The following is an 18,641-nucleotide window of genomic DNA, read 5'->3' as shown; positions in this document are numbered from 1 at the left end:
TTAGGGGTACTATATTCAGGGAATAGGACCAGGACCTTAAAGCTTCATGGGAGTTTTAAGGAAATGTGATATGATCTCATATTTCGGCTACCAAGTAAAAGTGAATTGTCATTAAGCAAGGAGGAAGTGGGGTGATGACTTAGGAGACTGACTCAGTAGTCTGTGCAAGACATGATATACTTGGACTTAAGTAATGATGTAAATGTGATAAATGGAGTGGAATATCCTTACATATGTATGTATTGAGTAATATGTATTGAAGAAAGAAGAAACATACTAACAGTCACAAAGTTTTTATTTTGTAGTTGTACTCATTTCTTATCTTGCCTAAGATAAATTGCCCATGCCAAAATTTTAAAATGTTCTCTTTATTCCATGTGAAAATATGTTGATATATGAATGTTTTAGTATAAAACCAAATGGTATTTGCTTTGAAGAATTGCTGTGAGAAGTTAGAATTATTAATATTTTAGTACTTTCAATAAATCTTATTTTGCTCAGGCAGTCAAATGTCTGGAAAAAATAAGCCAAGGAGTTTATATCTTTAGACAACTTCAAAAATAGAACATAAAATCTTTTTTCTTCACTAGATCTAAATAACAGGCTAGCATTTAAAAGGGTTTAGTTTGGTTATTTAAGTACATTATGTATTTTGTTATCTTTTATGGATATCCCTGGAAGAGGGCATGGCAGCCTACTCCATACTCTTGCCTGGAGAATCCCATGGATAGAGAAGCCTGATGGGCTACTTTCTATGAGGTCACAAAGAGATGGACAAACTGAAGCAACTTAGCATGCACGCATGGATATTAAATACAATCTAGTTTTTCCTATAATTTAATGTTTCTCTGGGATTCTTTCCCAGTTATATACTATTTTGTCTTCTTTTGCATATGTTTAAAATTTCATAAAATGAGAAGTTTAAAAGAAAATAAAAGTTGATTGTGCTATAGGACTCTCAAATTAGTTTTTTCTAAGTAAAGCCCAATTTAAAGAGGAACTACGGAAGAAAGACATTTGAAGCGCTTATTCTTAAGCTTTAGTTGTGTAGTCTACTCTCGTTGCTGAATCCTTGCAGCCCTACTCTGTCATTTGTCTGAATAATCAGAAGATGGAATTGACAGTTGAATATTTTCTGTGATTTTCTCAATTTGTCTGTTAAATATTTATATTTTACATATCAAAATCACATTAACAAGGTAATTTGGATATTCAGAAATATCAGTTGATAGCATAAATTTAGAGAATAACTAATATTATAATTCTAGTCTACAAGTAATATTTTCTTTTATTCTAGGTTATCAAACAGGGGCTTACAGCTAACTCTTTACTAGACAGAGGAATGCAACTTTCAGGATCAACTTCAAAGTAAGTAAAAATTATGTACTTTTGAAGTTTTAAGCCAGTCTTTCTTGATTATTAGATTGTAGAATTTATTCTGAGAAATAACCATTCTTTACCTGATCATAGTATTTATTTTATGAATTAATTGGCCCAAATAATTTAACTCTGTTGTCTTTCATGGCTTTGCCTACATTTGTGAGCATTCCGTAGCATTTCTTTTAGATATACTATGCAAACCACAACTTGACATATTAACATTGGGAACTAACAAGAATTAGTATTACAAATTTTATATTTTGGAAATGTTCCATCAAATAAGTACATCAAAAAGTTTTATATTTAATGTATTAATCATCTTAGATCAGCTTGCTTCTTAGTTCCTCATTTGTCTTGTCCTTGAAAAGCATTTGGGACATATCTAGTCCAATTTCATGAAATTTGTAGTTGAAATAATTGCAAGTTTAAAGATTAAAGAGACTCCAACTGCTATTTTTTGTGTGTGAGTGGTCTTTTAAATATATATTTTGCTTGTTAAATTGTATAGTACACCATATACTCCACTGGAAAAGAAAGCTGTTGATAACACCGATGATGAGACGTTAACAGAAGAGTGGACCTTGGATCAACCAGTCTCCCAGACTAGAACCACAGCCATAGTTGAAGTAAAAGGAACCGTTGATATTGTTCTGACTCCCCTAGTGGCTGAAGCTTTAGACAGGTATTAATTTTGTGTAAAAGTACAACTATTTTATAAAATAATAAATGTATGTGATAATGATTAGTGTATATGATATATTTTCATGAAAAAGAATGAATAATTATTGATGAAAGAGTCTATTTTGATAGAATAAAAATGAAAATATATTTAAAAGGAACTGTTTCAGTTATTATTCCTTTCTCAGCTTAAATAATTATATATTATAATAATTATTATATTATATTTTCTACTTTTTGCTTTTGGTCTGTTGAGCATAAAAATGACCAAATACCCAGAATAGAATTACTAAGGTTAATGAAGGGACAAAGAGGAAATAATGCATTCTCTGTCCTACGAGGAGATTATAGTCTTCTAAGGAGACAAAACTAAGATGAATAAAATTTAGAATAGAACATAATAGGATAGATTAGATAAAGTAGATCACAGTATTAAGTGATATTAAAATGCTTCATTTACTGTTTTTCTTCCCTCAGGTATATTGAAGCCATGGTTCACTGTGCTAGTACTCGACATCCAGCAGCAATTGTGGATGATCTACATGTCAAAGTCCTCAGGGAAGCTGTCCAAAATAGCAAGACTACCTTCTCAGAAAATGTAAGAACTTTTTGTTGAGTGAGTGCGGCATTTTGAGTATTCTTCACGCATACATAGTAGCCAAACTTGAAAAACTTGAATATACTAAAACTTCGTCATTTAAATTGGAATACAGGTGGACATTTCTAAACAACCTTTATATGTCATTGACTCTGTAAGAGATAGCATCTGTGACTGTCAGTTCAGTTCAGTCTCTGTCGTGTCCAACTTTTTGCGACCCTATGAGAACCCCATGAACAGTATATGATTATACTGTGTATTAAATAAAAGTAATATATTTGTTAAAATGTGGCATTTTTTCTTTTATTTTGGAAGTAGTTTAATTCCAAGCCTTTTCTAAAGAGCTTTGGTCCTAAGTGAAGGAGTGTTGTTTAGCACTGGTACATTCATTTTCTAAGAAAGCAAAGCTGTTTATTATTTTGACTTTCCTCTGTGATTAGATAACTTGTATCTTAATATTTTGAAGTTATTTTTGTTCACTTCCATGAATTAAGCCACTGTCTTCTGGTGTGTGATATTTTCCTTACATTGTGGTCTGAGTCACAAAGCTACTCTCTTCGCGGTCATGTCTTAGTGCTCATCAGTGACTGTCCGCTTGAATTTCAAGTTTATCTGAGTTGTATTTGGACTAGGGACCAGGGGAGGTGAAATTAAACCTATTTTTAGTGATCCAGTTATTCAGAATATATTGACATTTCATGTGATAGGTAATTGAGCTAGAATAGTACAAATCAAAAGAAATTTGAAAATATTCCCAGCCAACAGGGAGAGCTAGTTATCAGAAACCAAATAGGTTTTCAAGTACATAGAATTTGGTGATCCTTTTAAAAAAACCTATTATTGTTATTACCATCTTTTCTGTCCCTTTTTGTATGGGCTGATTTAGCTTTATTATGTATCACTTTTCTCAACCTTGGGGGTGCCAGTCTGTTTCCCAGCTTTTCTAAGGTTTGGACTTTAAGACTGGGAATGCTAACCCAGATGGCAGCTAGTATATAGATAGGTATAAAGGAGCACAGTGAATAACAAGTTGTTGTTGTAGATGATGTGAAAATTATTAAAGGTCTGTGAAATAATAATACTACTTTTAATCTTTTTAGCTATCTTCTAAGCAAGATGTTAGAGGAACAAAAACTGAACACTCTACCATAGGAATGACTAATCAAGGACAAGCGCAGACAAATCCTATAATGAAGCAAGATAATGTAACAATTAAAGGTCTTCAGGCTAATGTTAGCATACCAAAGGTAAAAATTTAATATTAAAAAAAATTTTTCTGAAAGAAAATATTGTGGTGATTTTTATTATAAACCAAATGGTGGTAGAATAAAGTGTAATATCAAACTTTTTTTATTTCCTTGATGATCTAATGTAAGAATTAATGTAATATAAATAGTTTACCTAAACAGAATGTTGGTTAATATGTTACTAATATTTAAATAACATTAGATATTTAATGTTATTTTATTACCACTAACATTTATTTATACTAATATTTAATTATGTTATAATTATCATTAAATAGTTAACAACATTAATGTTATTTAATAAATTAAATAATTAAATAAAACTAAAATGTTTCATATGCACTCAGTAAGAATTTCATTATTATCTTATGAGAGTTTATAAGCTTTGCCTTCATTATACTCTTGTACACATAGATAGATATGCCATTCCTAACAGTAGTTTTTCATTTTCCTGTATATCTTGTGTTTAAGTGGTAACATTTTACTTTTCAACTCTGAAATATGTGACATTTTGTGTGTTAGGTGAACTTATGTTTGCTACAAGCCTCAGTAGAGGAATCTCCAAATACAGCTCCTAGTAGGAGTGTGACTCATGTGTCCTTAGTAGCACTGTGTTTTGACAGAATTGCTACACAAGTTCGTATGAACAGGTAAGAAAGAGTTTATTAGCCTGAGCTGTGACTATCTTGCTGGATGTAAAAGCAAACCTTAACTGTCTTTTCAGTATATTTTGGATAATTCTGATGTTAAAACTCAAGACTGATATTGGAATTTCAAATCTCATTTTTATATTAGCAAAGTGGGTTTTAAAAAGTTTACACGGTTTTTATTCATACTATCTTTCAGTAAACACTGAAGAATTTTTTCATTAATATTGGTTTATTTAAAATAGTGGAATGTTGGTTTTTTTTTAAAACTAGTTAAATATTTTTACTAAACTATATTTTATACATGTTAACCATCATACTCTTTCTTTTTCATGAAGAGGTGTGGTTGAAGAGAGTTCAAACAGTGCAGACCCTGGTAGAACATCTAATTTTGATAGGTACGTTCATGCTACTAAGATGCAGCCTCAGTCATCTGGATCTCTCAGATCAAATGCTGGAGTGGAAAAAGGCAAAGAGATTGCAGCCAAGTTAAACATTCATCGAGTTCATGGGCAACTGAGGGGTCTTGATACAACAGGTAGGAGTCTACAACATATTTTTTCTTTGACATATATAAATGTAAGAGGATTTCGCAAAAGGAAACATATAATATTTTTCCCTTTGAATATTGCTTCAATTTTAATATTTCATAAGAAAAGGGTATTTCTCTGTGAACACAGAATGTTTACTGCAAAAGATAAGGTATACTTTGGTAGGAAGGTGAGTGGTATGGCCCCAAATTAGGAACTGCTTCTATCTTCCCTCTGTTTGCTCATTATAGAACAGAGAGAATATGATCTTTATAGTCTTTGCTTTCTTTCTAAAACCATTCTGTTGACACAGCTCTGTTAAAAAGGAATAATTATGGTATCAAAATTAGATAGTCAAATCTGTAAAATATAGTACCAGTAAGAATGACAGGCATAGCTGTGGGCTTCTTAAAATACTATCTTTGAAGAATTGTCAATAAACAAGAAATTGTTCATTTGACTGTTAAACATGAAAAGTGGGGACCAAAGCTGGGTTTGTAAAATGATCTCTAAAGAGCTGTAGGAAATTTAGTTCAAATGTGAACAGGTTACATCTAGGTGGTAAATTTCCATGAATTTCTTTATCTTCTTTTTGTATTCATAAACTGTTATCAGAGAAAGAAATTTTTAAAAAATGATAAAGTAAAAAACTTGGGATGTTAATGTCCATATGGCATATTGAAAATGATGGAATTATGGCAATCAATGTCTGTGATGAATTGTTATATAAAATGTTAGTATAAAGCGATCTTTGAGTAAAAGGTATAGTTTTCCTGGGAAAGAATGTTTTTCCTAAGTCTAGGTAATTAATTTAAATAATTTTTATTTTGTAAAATCACAAGTCAGTATTTAAAATAATTTACTATGAAACTGAATTATTCAGGAACTTTTTAACTTTAGACTTTTAGTTTTTTCCTATATAATCTTTTGAAAGCTATCCTGTCTCTGAATAATTATTTGTTAATTATGGAATCTTCTTTTCACCTTCTTACTTTAACGTGATTCTGGAACTTTTTAATTAGTATGACATTAGGCAGTGTTATTTTAGAAACTGGTTGGTTCATTGTTTTTTCTTTGACAGAATACTAAGATATCTTTTAGGACAACCACTGTATCAAATGTTTGCATTATTTATTGTTTTTAATGGTCATTTTGTTCTCTTTTGATAATAGATATTGGTACCTGTGCTATCACTGCTATTCCTTTTGAGAAGTCCAAAGTTTTATTTACTCTTGAAGAGCTGGATGAGTTTGCTTTTGTGGATGAAACTGATCAGCAAGCTGTTCCAGATGTAACTCGAATAGGTCCCAGCCAGGAAAAATGGGGTTGGATAATGTTCGAATGTGGACTTGAAAATTTAACAATAAAAGGTAAGTTTTTTAAATTTCTGCTTTAAGGGAACAAATTGGACACAGATTGCTGAAATGTTTTGAACAATCATGACTTTCAGTAAGCTGAATCAACATATTCAAGCAGAAAGTATGGCATCTGAGATTATTTAATAGAAGTGGGTGCCCCATCCCAATTGTGTAAGTGGATTTTTGTGGACTAATCATGTGACTCAAAACTGGCAGAGCATCTAGACATACAAATCATCAATGCCTGAGCAAAGCAGTGTATAGTTCAGAAAAAATTCTTGCATAAAATATAAAACAACTTTAGGAGCTTTGTGTCTTTGGAAACTGGATCTTTGATTATTAGTCTTGCCATGTAAGATGAAAATACTGTAAATCCTTTATTCAGTGATCAGTCAATTCAGTCAGTCGATCATGTACAACTCTTTGTGACCCCATGGACTGCAGCACGCCAGGCTTCCCTGTCAATCACCAACTCACAGAGCTTGCTTAAACTCCTGTCCATAGAGTCAGTGATGCCATCCAACCATCTTATCCTATGTAAACCCCTTCTCCTACTGCCTTCAATCTTTCCTGGCATCAGGACTTTTCCAGTGAGTCAGTTCTTCACATCAAGTAGCCAAAGTGTTGGAGCTTCAGCATCACTCCTTCCAATGAATATTCAGGACTGATTTCCTTTAGGATGGACTGGATTGATCTCTTTGTGGTCCAAGGGACTCTCAAGAGTCTTCTGCAAAACCACAGTTCAAAAGCATCAATTCTTCAGTGCTCAACTTTATAGTCCAACTCTCCCATCCATACATGACTGCTGGAAAAACCATAGCTTTGACTAGATGGAACTTTGTCCACAAAGTAATGTCTCTGCTTTCTATTAATCTAAATTTGTCCTAGCTTTTCCTCCAAGGAGCAAGCATCTTTTAATTTTAAGGCTGCAGTCACCATCTGCGGTGATTTTGGAGCCCAAGAAAATAAAGTCTGTCACTGTTTCCATTGTTTCCCCATCTATTTGCCATGAAGTGATGGGACTGGATGCCATGATCTTAGTTGTTTGAATATTAAGCCAACTTTTTCACTCTTCTCTTTCACCTTCATCAAGAGGCTCTTTAGTTTTTCCTCGCTTTCGGCCATAAGGGTGGTGTCATCTATGTATCTGAGGTTATTCATGTTTCTCCTGGCAATCTTGATTCCAGTTTGTGCTTCATCCAGCTCAGCATTTCTCATGATGTACTCTGCATATAAGTTAATTAACCAGGGTGACAGTATACAGCCTTAATGGACCTTTCCCGATTTGGAACCAGTCTGTTGTTCCATGTCCAGTTCTAACTGTTGCTTCTTGACCTGCATGCAGATTTCTCAGGAGGCAGGACAGGTGGTCTGGTAATTTCCAGTTTGTTGTGATCCACAGTCAAAGGCTTTGGCATAGTCAATAACGCAGAAGTAGATGTTATTCTGGAATTCTCTTGATTTTTCAATGATCCACGGATGTTGGCAATTTGATCTCTGGTCCCCCTCTGCCTTTTCTAAAATCCAGCCTGAATATCTGGAAGTTCACAGTTCACGTACTGTTGAAGCCTGACTTGGAGAATTTGAGCATTACTTTGCTAGCATGTGAGAAGAGTGCAATTGTGTGGTAGTTTGAACTTTGGAATGAAAACTGACCTTTCCAGTCCTGTGGCCACTGCTGAGTTTTCCAAATTTGCTGGCCTATTGAGTGCAGCATCATCATTTAGGATTTGAAATAGCTCAACTGGAATTCCATCACCTCCACTAGCTTTGTTCATAGTGTCCAGACGCCCACTTGACTTTGCATTCCAGGTATGGCTCTAGGTGAGTAATCACACCATCGTGGTTATCTGAGTCATGAAGATCTTTTTTGTATAGTTCTGTGTGTTCTTGCCCCCTCTTCTTAATATCTTCTGCTTCTGTTAGGTCCATACCATTTCTGTCCTTTATTGTGCTCATCTTTACATGAAATATTCCCTTGGTATCTCTGATTTTCTTGAAGAGCTCTCTAGTCTCTCCCATTCTACTGTTTTCCTCTGTTTCTTTGCATTGATCACTGAGGAAGGCTTTCTTATCTCTCCTTGCTATTCTTTGGAACTCTGCATTCAAAGGGTATATCTTTCCTTTTCTTCTTTGCTTTAGCTTCTCTTCTTTTCTCAGCTATTTGTACGGCCTTGTCAGACAACCATTTTGCCTTTTTGCATTTCCTTTTCTTGGGGATGGTCTTGATTGCTGCCTTCTGTACAGTGTCATGAACCTCCATCCATAGTTCTTCAGGCACTCTATCAGATCTAATCCTTTGAATCTGTTTGTCACTTCCACTGTATAATCGTAGGGGATTTTATTTCAGTCATACCTGAATCATCTAGTGGTTTTCTCTACTTTCTTCAACTTAAGTCTGAATTTTGCAATAAGGAGTTCATGATCTGATCCACAGTCAGCTCCTGGTCTTGTTTTTGCTGACTGTATAGAGCATCTCCATCTTTGGCTGCAAAGAATACAGTCAGTCTGATTTTGGTATTGACCATCTGGTGATGTCCATGTGTAGAATCTTCTCTTGTGGTTTTGGAAGAGGGTGTTTGCTATGACCAGTGCATTCTCTTGGCAAAATTCTGTTAGCCTTTGCCCTGCTTAATTTTGTACTCCAAGGCCAAATTTCCCTGTTACTCAAGGTGTTTCTTGACTTCTTACTTTTGCATACTAGTCCCTTATAATGAAATGGACATCTTTTTTGGGTGTTAATTCTTGAAGGTCTTGTAGGTCTTCATAGAACCATTCAACTTCAGCTTCTTCAGCATTATTGCTTGGGACATAGACTTGGATTACTGGGATATTGAATGGTTTGCCTTGGAAATGAACAAAGATCATTATGTCATTTTTGAGACTGCACAAAGTACTGCATTTCAGACTCTTTTGTTGACTGTGAGGGCTACTCCATTTTTTTCCTAAGGGATTCTTGGCTGCAGTAGTAAATATAATGGTCATCTGAATTAAATTCTCCCATTCCAGTCCATTTTAGTTCACGGATTCCTAAAGTGTTGATATTCACTCTTGCCATATCCTGTTTGACCACCTCCAATTTACCTTGATTCATGGACTTAACATTCCAGGTTCCTATGCAGTGTTGTTCTTTACAACATCGGACTTTACTTCCATCACCAGTCACATCCACACCTGAGCGTTGTTTTCACTTTGGCTCTGTCTCTTCATTCTTTCTGGAGTTACTTCTTCACTCTTCTCCATTAGCATACTGGCACCTCCTGACCTGGGGAATTCATCTTTCAATATCATATCTTCTGTCTTTTCATCCTGTTGATGGGGTTCACATGGCAAGAATACTGAAGTGGTTTGCCGTTTCCTTCACCGCTGGACCACAGTTTGTTAGAATCTCCACCATGACCCATCCATCTTCTGAGGCCCTATATCACATGCAGTTAGGCAAAGCTGTGGCTCATGTGATCAGTTTGATTTAGTTTTCTATGAGTGTGGTTTTCATTCTATCTGCCTTCTGATGGATTAGGATAAGAGGCTAATGGAAGCTTCCTGATGGGAGAGACTGGCTGTCTACTGACTTATATTTTCTTTTACATTACTGACTATAACTTTAAAATAGGAAGGCTGAATTGTGTATAAGACTTTCAGATTTCGTCCTGCATGTACATGTGCTTTGTCGCTCCATTGTGTCTGACACTTGCAACCCCATAGACTGTAGCCTGCTAGGCTCCTCTGTCCATTGGATTCTCCAGGCAGGAATACTGAGTGGGTTGCCATTTCCTTCTCTAGGGGATCTTCCTGACCCAGGGATTGAACCCAGGTCTCCAGCATTGCAGTCAGATTCCTTACCGACTGAGCTATGAAGGAAGCCTCAGTGTAATAGTAGTGTTTATGCCTACAATTCCTTACCTGACAACTCAATATTATATCACTTTTATATATAAGGATAAAATTTTGGTAGGAAAAGAATGTGAGGTTTTTATTTTTTTCTTTATAAAAATTATAGAGTACAGCATTGAGATAAGACCTAATGTTTTTAATAAATAAATTTTTTCATTTGTATAGGAGGAAGACAGTCTGGTGCTGTTTTATATAACGCTTTTGGAATTATGGGTAAAGCTAATGTCGCAGAAAGGGGTGGAGTGCTGACATCCAATAATTCTTCTGATTCTCCAACTGGCAGCGGCTATAATACTGATGTCTCTGATGATAATCTTCCTTGTGACCGAACAAGCCCTTCTTCAGACTTAAATGGAAATTCTGTTTCTGATGAACAAGTTGGTGAATTTCTAACAATAATAATGCTTTGGGAAAATAGAAAATTGTTTACCCAAATCACAGTCAATTTCTGGAGTATATTTGCTTATCTTTCCATGTAGATTTTGCATAAATGGTAGCCAAGGCATTTTGGTGATTATATTCTACGAGTGTAATTGCTAAAATTGCACTTATATCTGTAAATATATAATAACATTATACTTTGCTTATGTCAAACAATTTTATTTGTTGAATTAATGGAATTTCAGAAAAGCAGAACTTTGTTTTTTATCTTGTTTAAAGAATGTTAGCAGAATTCATTTTTTAAATAAACAGGTTTATTACTGGTAGTATTTCACATGTTTAAATATTTTAACATTTTTGTCAATCTGCCTATTTTGTTTGCAAGTGTATAGAAATGAGTTCAAATGCAACTCATTATTTTTGTCATGGTATAATTTCATGATGAATATAGTAACAGCAATAATGAAAATGTTAAAAATTCTATAGACTACTGAATACTTGTAATACTACCTGATTGTTGATCTTGGGCACATTTTTTTTTTCTTTTTAGCATCTTGTATGTTTCTGAAATGAGTATTGTAATGATATTAACATTCTAGAGTTGTGATGACTGAAGGAGGCAGATCATAAGAAAGACTTAGGTTCGTTTCTAGAGCATAGTAAGAACTTGGTAAACGTTGTTCTTAGACACACATACAGTTCTGCTCATTTGAAGATTAGACCAATTGAAGAAGAAAGAAACTACCTTTTAACTAAGAAATATGTCTTAGTCATCCAGTATGCGTTGGTACAATCACTTCTGAACTCTGGGTCTCTGGAAATTTATTTTTGAAATGTTTATTTTGATTTGATGCATAGTAAATAGGTTTTTAATTTTAATTTTTTTTATTTTTCTCAATTATGAAATTGTGATAACACAGTTACAGGAAACTTTGGAAATATAGAACAAGGTTGCATGTGGTTCCACTATATATTACAATTATTTTTTTAAGTAGATAAATTCTTTTTTAGTTACAGTTTCAGTATCAAACTCTCATAAATTAATAGAATGAATATACAGAGAAGTAGAAGGGTACAGTGTGGGCTTCCCTGGTGGCTCAGATAGTGAAGAATCTGCCTGAAATGCAGGAGACCGAGGATCAATCCCTAGGTATACAAATAGTGACACAATTTTTAAAGGTTATATTCCGGTACTGTGTAGGTGCTTCTCAGGTGGTGCAGTGATAAAGAACTCACCTGCCAGTGCAGGAGACATAGGAGATGCAGGTTCACTCCCTGAGTTAGGAAGATCCCCTGGATAATGGAATGGCTACCCACTCTAGTATTCTTGCCTAGAGAATCCCATGGACAGAGGAGCCATGGCTTTCAGTCCATGGTGTTGCAAAGAGTCAGACACATGACAAAGCGTAAAACAAAGCTATTACCTGATCTTCAGAATTATATCCAATAACCTTCTAGATATCATCATTGAGATGTGCCATAGGCACCAAAAATTCAATTAGTATAAATCCAAATTTATTATAACTTTGTTTCACATGTTGTTTTAATTACTTGCTTATTTACAAGGCCCTGTCCCTTTATTTAAAGTTCAGACTCCTCTAGACTGTTTTCTGTATATTTGTATATTCTCAGTTGCCTGGCTTACAGCCCTTGTCTGAAACCCAAATGTATTTGAGAATTCAGATTTTTTTTCTTTAAAAGAAAAATCATATGCCATAGCCCTATATTGCCCCTCCCTTCTTCCCTCTCCCCTCTAGTAACCACTAGTTTGTTCTTTATGAGCCTGCTTCTTTTTTGTTATATTCACTAGTTTGTTGTATTTTTTAGATTCCACATATACCTAATTAAGTGCAGACTATTAGTATAAAATAAGCTACAAGAATGTATTACACAGCACAGGGAATAAACCAATATTTTATGATAACTATAAATAGAATATAGTATTCAGTCACTCAGTCATGTCTGACTCTTGTGACCACATGGACTGTAGCCCACTGGCTCCTCTGTGTATGGGATTTCCCAAGTAAGAATACTAGAGTGGGTTGCCATTTCTTTCTCCAGGGGATCTTCCCTGACCCAGAGATTGAACCTGCATCTCTTGGGTCTCCTGCATAGGTGGGTGATTTCTTTACCACTGTGCCACCTGAGAAGCACCTAAATGGAATATAACCCTTAAAAATCGTGTCACTATATTTTATACCTGTAACATATAATATTGTACATCTATACTTCAGTAAAAATATATATATATATATAAATTAAAAGGAAGATAATATGGCGTGTGTACTATAAGCTCCTAGTGAAATCTTAGATAACATTAACATTACATCTTGAAATATTGAATATTTTTGCAGCATGACATTAATAAAAACACCAAATAGGATAGTCTCTTACACATTCATATCAGATTTTGATTCCACAGTTACAAAACAGATTTAGATTTTCAGAATGTTGTGAATGTTGGAATTGCAGATAAGGGAATGTAGACTTCTGTTTAGTGCCTGCTGACTTTAAAATTGCTATAATCTATGACCCATATTTTTTTTTAACATTTAGGATTCACAGCTGTTTTGTGGATACTCTTTATTCCTTAATCATCCCACAAGCAAATGCCGACCTTTTCTTTATTTTGACCAATAATATCTAAAAGTGAATTAGAGACCTGTAAACAGATACAACAAGCAGTGGGCTTGTTTTTCTTTAATAATATGCTTTTTCCTTCCCTGCATACTGAAGAGTGGTGATTACATGTTGAAAAAATATTATTCCTGTTTTTTTTCAATACAGGTTCAGATTAGCATATAAGATAACTAAGAATTTTCTAATGAAAAGTGTTAACTTATTTGAACATAGACTGTAATAGTATATCTCACGGCACTTTATTTGGAAGTTTGAAATTTCCCCTTAAAATAGAATGGAAAGTAGATTACAGTAAGATGCAGAAGACCTCAATGCTGTCACTCGTCCTCTGATGTAATAGTTGGATGACCTCTGCTGTGTGTGCTCAGTCGCTCATTCATACCGGACTCTTTGCAACCCTGTGGACTGTAGCCCATCAGGCTCCTCTGTCCATTGGACTTTTCAAGCAAGAATACTGGAGTGGGTTGCCATTTCCTTCTCCAAGGAATATTCCCAACCCCGGGATCAAACTCAGGTATCCTGCATTGACAGGTGGATTCTTTACCACTGAGCCACCAGGGAATCCCCTAAAGGGAGTTAATCCTAATTCCGTGGATTCCCCTGGTGGCTCAGATGGTAAGGAGCCTGCCTACAATGCAGGCTACAGTTCTTACCTAGAAAATGCATATGCAGGAGATCTCTCATTGGTGGGAGCTGCAAAGCTAAACCTGTTTTCTTTCACAGTCTTATGTGTAGAACTTGATTTGATGGAAAAGTTTTGTGCTTAAAACACTCTGTGCTAGTGGTTTTAAGGGACTATACATTAATAACTTTTGGTACTCTATTTTATATAGGATGAAGGAGTTGAATCTGATGACTTGAAAAAAGATCTACCCCTAATGCCTCCACCTCCAGATTCATGTAGCATGAAGTTGACCATCAAGGAAATTTGGTTTAGTTTTGCAGCTCCCACCAATGTGAGATCTCCTGCACATGCATTTTCTAGGTAAGAAATTTTTAAAATAGATTACTATCCCTTGATTCCCCTGATTTTTTAATTTAATTTTAAATTACATAAATTCTGTGTCATGTATCTTTTTGGATTGTTTTTCTAATATATCTAGTATTAGGCTTGCTACTTTTTTCCCATCTTTCCTACTTCATACTTTCTGTAGACATTATTCTCAGCTTGTTTAACCCTTTTTCTTTTCTAGAGTTTTATTTTAATTTTACATGTCACCCTGTCATGAGCTTTTTACTTTTTTCACCTCTAACAGACTTTTGTATTTTTCTAATTCTATTATCCTTTGCTTTTCTTACTTATATATTCAGAATCTATCTGCTGGTCAGAAGGAAAAGTAATTTTGCCTAAATAAAATAGCCACAGAGTACAATATGTATGGGAGAGTGTTTGAAATAGTCTTAAAAACATTTGTTTATGTATATATTTTTTCATTTTAAAAGGCAGCTGAACCTTTTAAGCACTGCAACTCCAGCTGTTGGTGCATGGCTTGTTCCCATTGATCAACTCAAGTCATCTTTAAACAAATTAGAAACTGAGGGGACCTTGAGAATTTGTGCTGTTATGGGATGCATAATGACAGAAGCATTAGAGGTATGTCTTTCAACAATGCAAAGTGTCATACAAAGTTTATTATTAAAATATTCCCTTATTATTTATTGTTGTTGGAAAATATCAGACCTGCATGTTCTTAATTTCTAGGTATCTTTTGTTTATTGTATCTTTGCTATACCCTTCTAAATCTGTTGTTTTGCTTTTCTCAGAATAAAAGTGTACATTTTCCCTTAAGAAGTAAATATAACAGACTTACAAAAGTTGCCCGCTTTCTCCAAGAAAATCCTTCATGTTTGCTGTGCAATATACTACATCACTACCTTCACCAGGCAAATTACTCCATCATTGATGATGCTACAATGGTGAGTTACTGAAATCATACGTTAGTTTTAAAAAAGATTCTATTCTATTGGTTAGCCACTGACACACAAGGTTTGAGATAAGTAAGGAAAGTCCAAAGGAGAAATTTGGTTAGAAATCCAGGTTTATAGACAAGATTGGGCTCAGATTAATGGTTTAGGTGTTGCCAGCCTGAAGGTGTTAGAAGCAGTGAACATGGAAGAGTCTTCTAAGAATATGTTGAGTGATAAACTGGTCAGGGATGGATCCTCAATAAATACTGAAGTGAAAGGGGGATGGAGAGAGTGCATAGAAGTGCACAAAGCAGGGGAAAGGAAGAGAACCAGGAAAGACCATCTTAGAGGCCAAAGGTATAATGAATTGCAAGCAAAAGAGTAGTCATTAGTCGTATTTCACATAAATGTTTAATAAGTACTAATTAATAATTGAGGGGGAATATATAGCTATATGAATAGATCCAGTATATCTCTGCCCGAGAAAAGCACTATGGAAAGTAACACATCATGGTTAAGAGCTTAGAGCTTGAGCACCTCCCTCTCCACTCCAAGCTTCTGATCAACAGAGAATACACAAGAATGTTAAGCTAAATTAATAATCAATGTATCAGTACTGTTGATGGCCAGTCATGTTCCTGATAACCTCTAATGAAAGAATCTGGAGTAAATTATGGATTTCATAAAGGTACTCAGACCTTAGGTTAGTATAGTGCCTTCTACTCCCACTCTGTGAACTGAAGACTGGGAGGCCACAGTGCAAAGTTAACTTGCCCATCTAGGCATAGGCAGAGAAATTAGAACAGAAAGAATGGCAGGAATTTTGCATGGATGGATGCTCTGCCAGGATATGGTTTCCATGTAAGAGGAAGAAATACAAGAGACCCTGCTTCCTTGAATCTAGAAATGAAAGGGAAGGCTAAGGAACCTTATATTCCTCAGAAAGTAAATGAGTGATTCTTGCCATATAGTAAGTGGCTCTCTTCAGTCATAACCATTACTCCTAACACAAGGAATTGTAGGAAAGGCAAAGGAGAGGAGTTGGGTATTTTCTCCTTTAGGCTAAGTCCACAACAGGCAAGTTTTCTTTCTTAAAATCAGCACTATGTGGAATAAAATATATTCTAAATTTTGTAATTGTTACTGATAATATATTTGTTTCAAAACAGTTACAAATCCTTTGTCTATCATTTAACTATAAAAATTTGTTATTTTTTTAATGTTAAAATAGAGGTAGTTACCTAATATTTGAAGGAAATGTTTTTGTTTGCTCTTTGCTTAATGAGTATTCCAGGTGGCACAAAATACATTTAATTTTCAGTTGATCAAAACAGGTGAAATGCATTGAATGCTTCTTACAGGGAATCCCACTTTTATACCCCATGTTTAGCCTTTTATTTACCTGGTACAGTCCATAGCATTGCACAGAGTCAGACAAGACTGAAGTGACTTAGCACACATGCACCCATGCTGTGTTGTTTATTATGGAAAGATGCAACTTTGTGTCTAGAGAGTAAGTTCTGTCATCAGTTTGAAATAGTGACACCATTGTGTAAACCTGGACAAATGACTCAACATATAAATTCTTGTTTCCTCATCTCTAAATGGGAGTTAAGAGATTTAAGTGAATAAATGCATATAGAGCACTAAATAGTAATTATTATTGTTACGCTAAGATGACTCCTAACCATGTCATTGTTGTCACAGAGTGATGGCCTTCCCGCTCTGGTAACTTTAAAGAAAGGTTTGGTTGCACTGGCAAGGCAGTGGATGAAGTTTATTGTGGTAACACCAGCCTTTAAAGGAGTTAGTTTACATCGACCTGCTCAGTCCCTGAAACCTCAGTCAGCTGTGGACCATGAACATGAAGATGGGCTTGGGCTGGACAATGGAGGTGGTCTTCAAAGTGATACCAGTGCTGATGGAGCAGAATTTGAATTTGATGCAGGTAATTCTGTAAATATTTTGTTGGCTATTATGTACTCGGAACCTAATATTTTGATAATTTTAATACATTTTGTCCCATATTTGAAAATATCATGGCTTAATTATACAAGTCTGATTTGTGTTGGTCCAAATAAATGGTGATGATGTTGGAATCTTTATGCACACTTCACTTTGAAGTTTAATTTTGTGAAATGCAGTAGAAATGCAGCGAAATTCTTCTCCTATCTAGTACAATTAAGAGACATCTTTGTATAACTAGACTATTTTGAGTGAAACACATGAATTTTTTGAAATTTGCATTTCTGTTTATCAAATTCCCTACGCCAGTCTTCTGTAGATTTGAATTTTACCTGGTGGTTTGATTCTGAATTTGTGTAATGTTTAGAGGTATACATTCAGCCTATAATTCTATCATTATTATGACTGTGCAGGACAGAGGCAGTAGATAATGCATTTCAGAAATACTTGCATACTTTAACGCTTTTTCAAAGAGTAATTTTTATCATGATATATAATATTCAATGGAAATTTATGATATTTTGAAAAAATATTAAAAGTACCATGGAAAAGGACAGTAATCTTAAAATTAGAGCTTTCAGAACATTGATATATATTACTTTACCAAGCTTTAAAAAAGTTTCTTTGAAACTTCGTATTTAACAACTAAGTATTTTATGAGTAACAGGCTGGATTTTTGTTATTTTGAAAATTTTCAAGTCTAACCAAAAATTGAAAAAAGTAGTGCAGAAATATTCTTTCTAATTGTCTGCAGATACCTAGGTTAATTTGTCAACATTCTGTTCTTTCTTCAGTATAGTTGAGTTGGTTTTTAATCTCTATGCCATTTGGGAGAAATATGTGAAAGATTAGAAGCTGTTTGTTCCTTTCTTGAGATTGAATGAAAAGATTGGGGTTGAAAGAATAAGAGAAAGAAGAATGAACATTTTAGCAGAATCCATAATTAATGTTTCAATTAATTGAATTTCAATAAATTGAGTTATTAATTAATTCAATTGAATTAATTGAATTTCAATAAATTGAGTTTTGCTATACCACCGGGAACATTGGAATGTTTCAAGATGTTTCAAGACTATATGATAATCTATAGCCCACTTATTCTTTTGTACTGTTTCAGCCACAGTCAGTGAACACACAATGCTACTGGAGGGAACAGCCAACCGGCCTCCACCTGGTAGCTCTGGACCTGTTACTGGAGCTGAGATAATGAGGAAGCTTTCTAAGACTCATACCCATAGTGACTCTGCATTAAAAATAAAGGTACATTGTTGCTGTCTTTGTTAGAGTTACTTCCACTTACAGAGAAGACCTAAGCTTTTGTTATCTCAAATGTAAATATTAGGTATTCACCCTAAATATCCAAATAGTGCTTTTATGTTGAGATTAACATACTTAGTAACTTATAGTTTACACAT

General features: G+C 34.5%; 1 protein-coding gene across 9 annotated transcripts in view; it reads left to right on the top strand.

Annotated features, from left to right (window-relative positions):
• The window catches only part of BLTP1 (bridge-like lipid transfer protein family member 1), a 202,584-nt gene that overhangs the window by 96,992 nt on the left and 86,951 nt on the right, over window positions 1-18,641 (top strand). For all 9 annotated transcript variants that reach the window (XM_069557468.1, XM_069557472.1, XM_069557473.1 and 6 more), the window contains 13 exons: window positions 1,298-1,368; window positions 1,889-2,062; window positions 2,536-2,656; window positions 3,757-3,903; window positions 4,426-4,553; window positions 4,889-5,088; window positions 6,253-6,450; window positions 10,498-10,709; window positions 14,187-14,338; window positions 14,797-14,947; window positions 15,118-15,270; window positions 16,969-17,209; window positions 18,344-18,486. In XM_069557468.1, the coding sequence (XP_069413569.1) occupies window positions 1,298-1,368; window positions 1,889-2,062; window positions 2,536-2,656; window positions 3,757-3,903; window positions 4,426-4,553; window positions 4,889-5,088; window positions 6,253-6,450; window positions 10,498-10,709; window positions 14,187-14,338; window positions 14,797-14,947; window positions 15,118-15,270; window positions 16,969-17,209; window positions 18,344-18,486 (2,091 nt within the window). The remainder of the gene's footprint in view (window positions 1-1,297; window positions 1,369-1,888; window positions 2,063-2,535; window positions 2,657-3,756; window positions 3,904-4,425; window positions 4,554-4,888; window positions 5,089-6,252; window positions 6,451-10,497; window positions 10,710-14,186; window positions 14,339-14,796; window positions 14,948-15,117; window positions 15,271-16,968; window positions 17,210-18,343; window positions 18,487-18,641) is intronic.

This window comes from Ovis canadensis, chromosome 17, assembly GCF_042477335.2.
Source record: "Ovis canadensis isolate MfBH-ARS-UI-01 breed Bighorn chromosome 17, ARS-UI_OviCan_v2, whole genome shotgun sequence".
Taxonomy (NCBI): Eukaryota; Metazoa; Chordata; class Mammalia; order Artiodactyla; family Bovidae; genus Ovis; species Ovis canadensis.
Note: the sequence above shows the minus strand (reverse complement) of the source record. Positions and strands in the feature narration are given on the sequence as shown.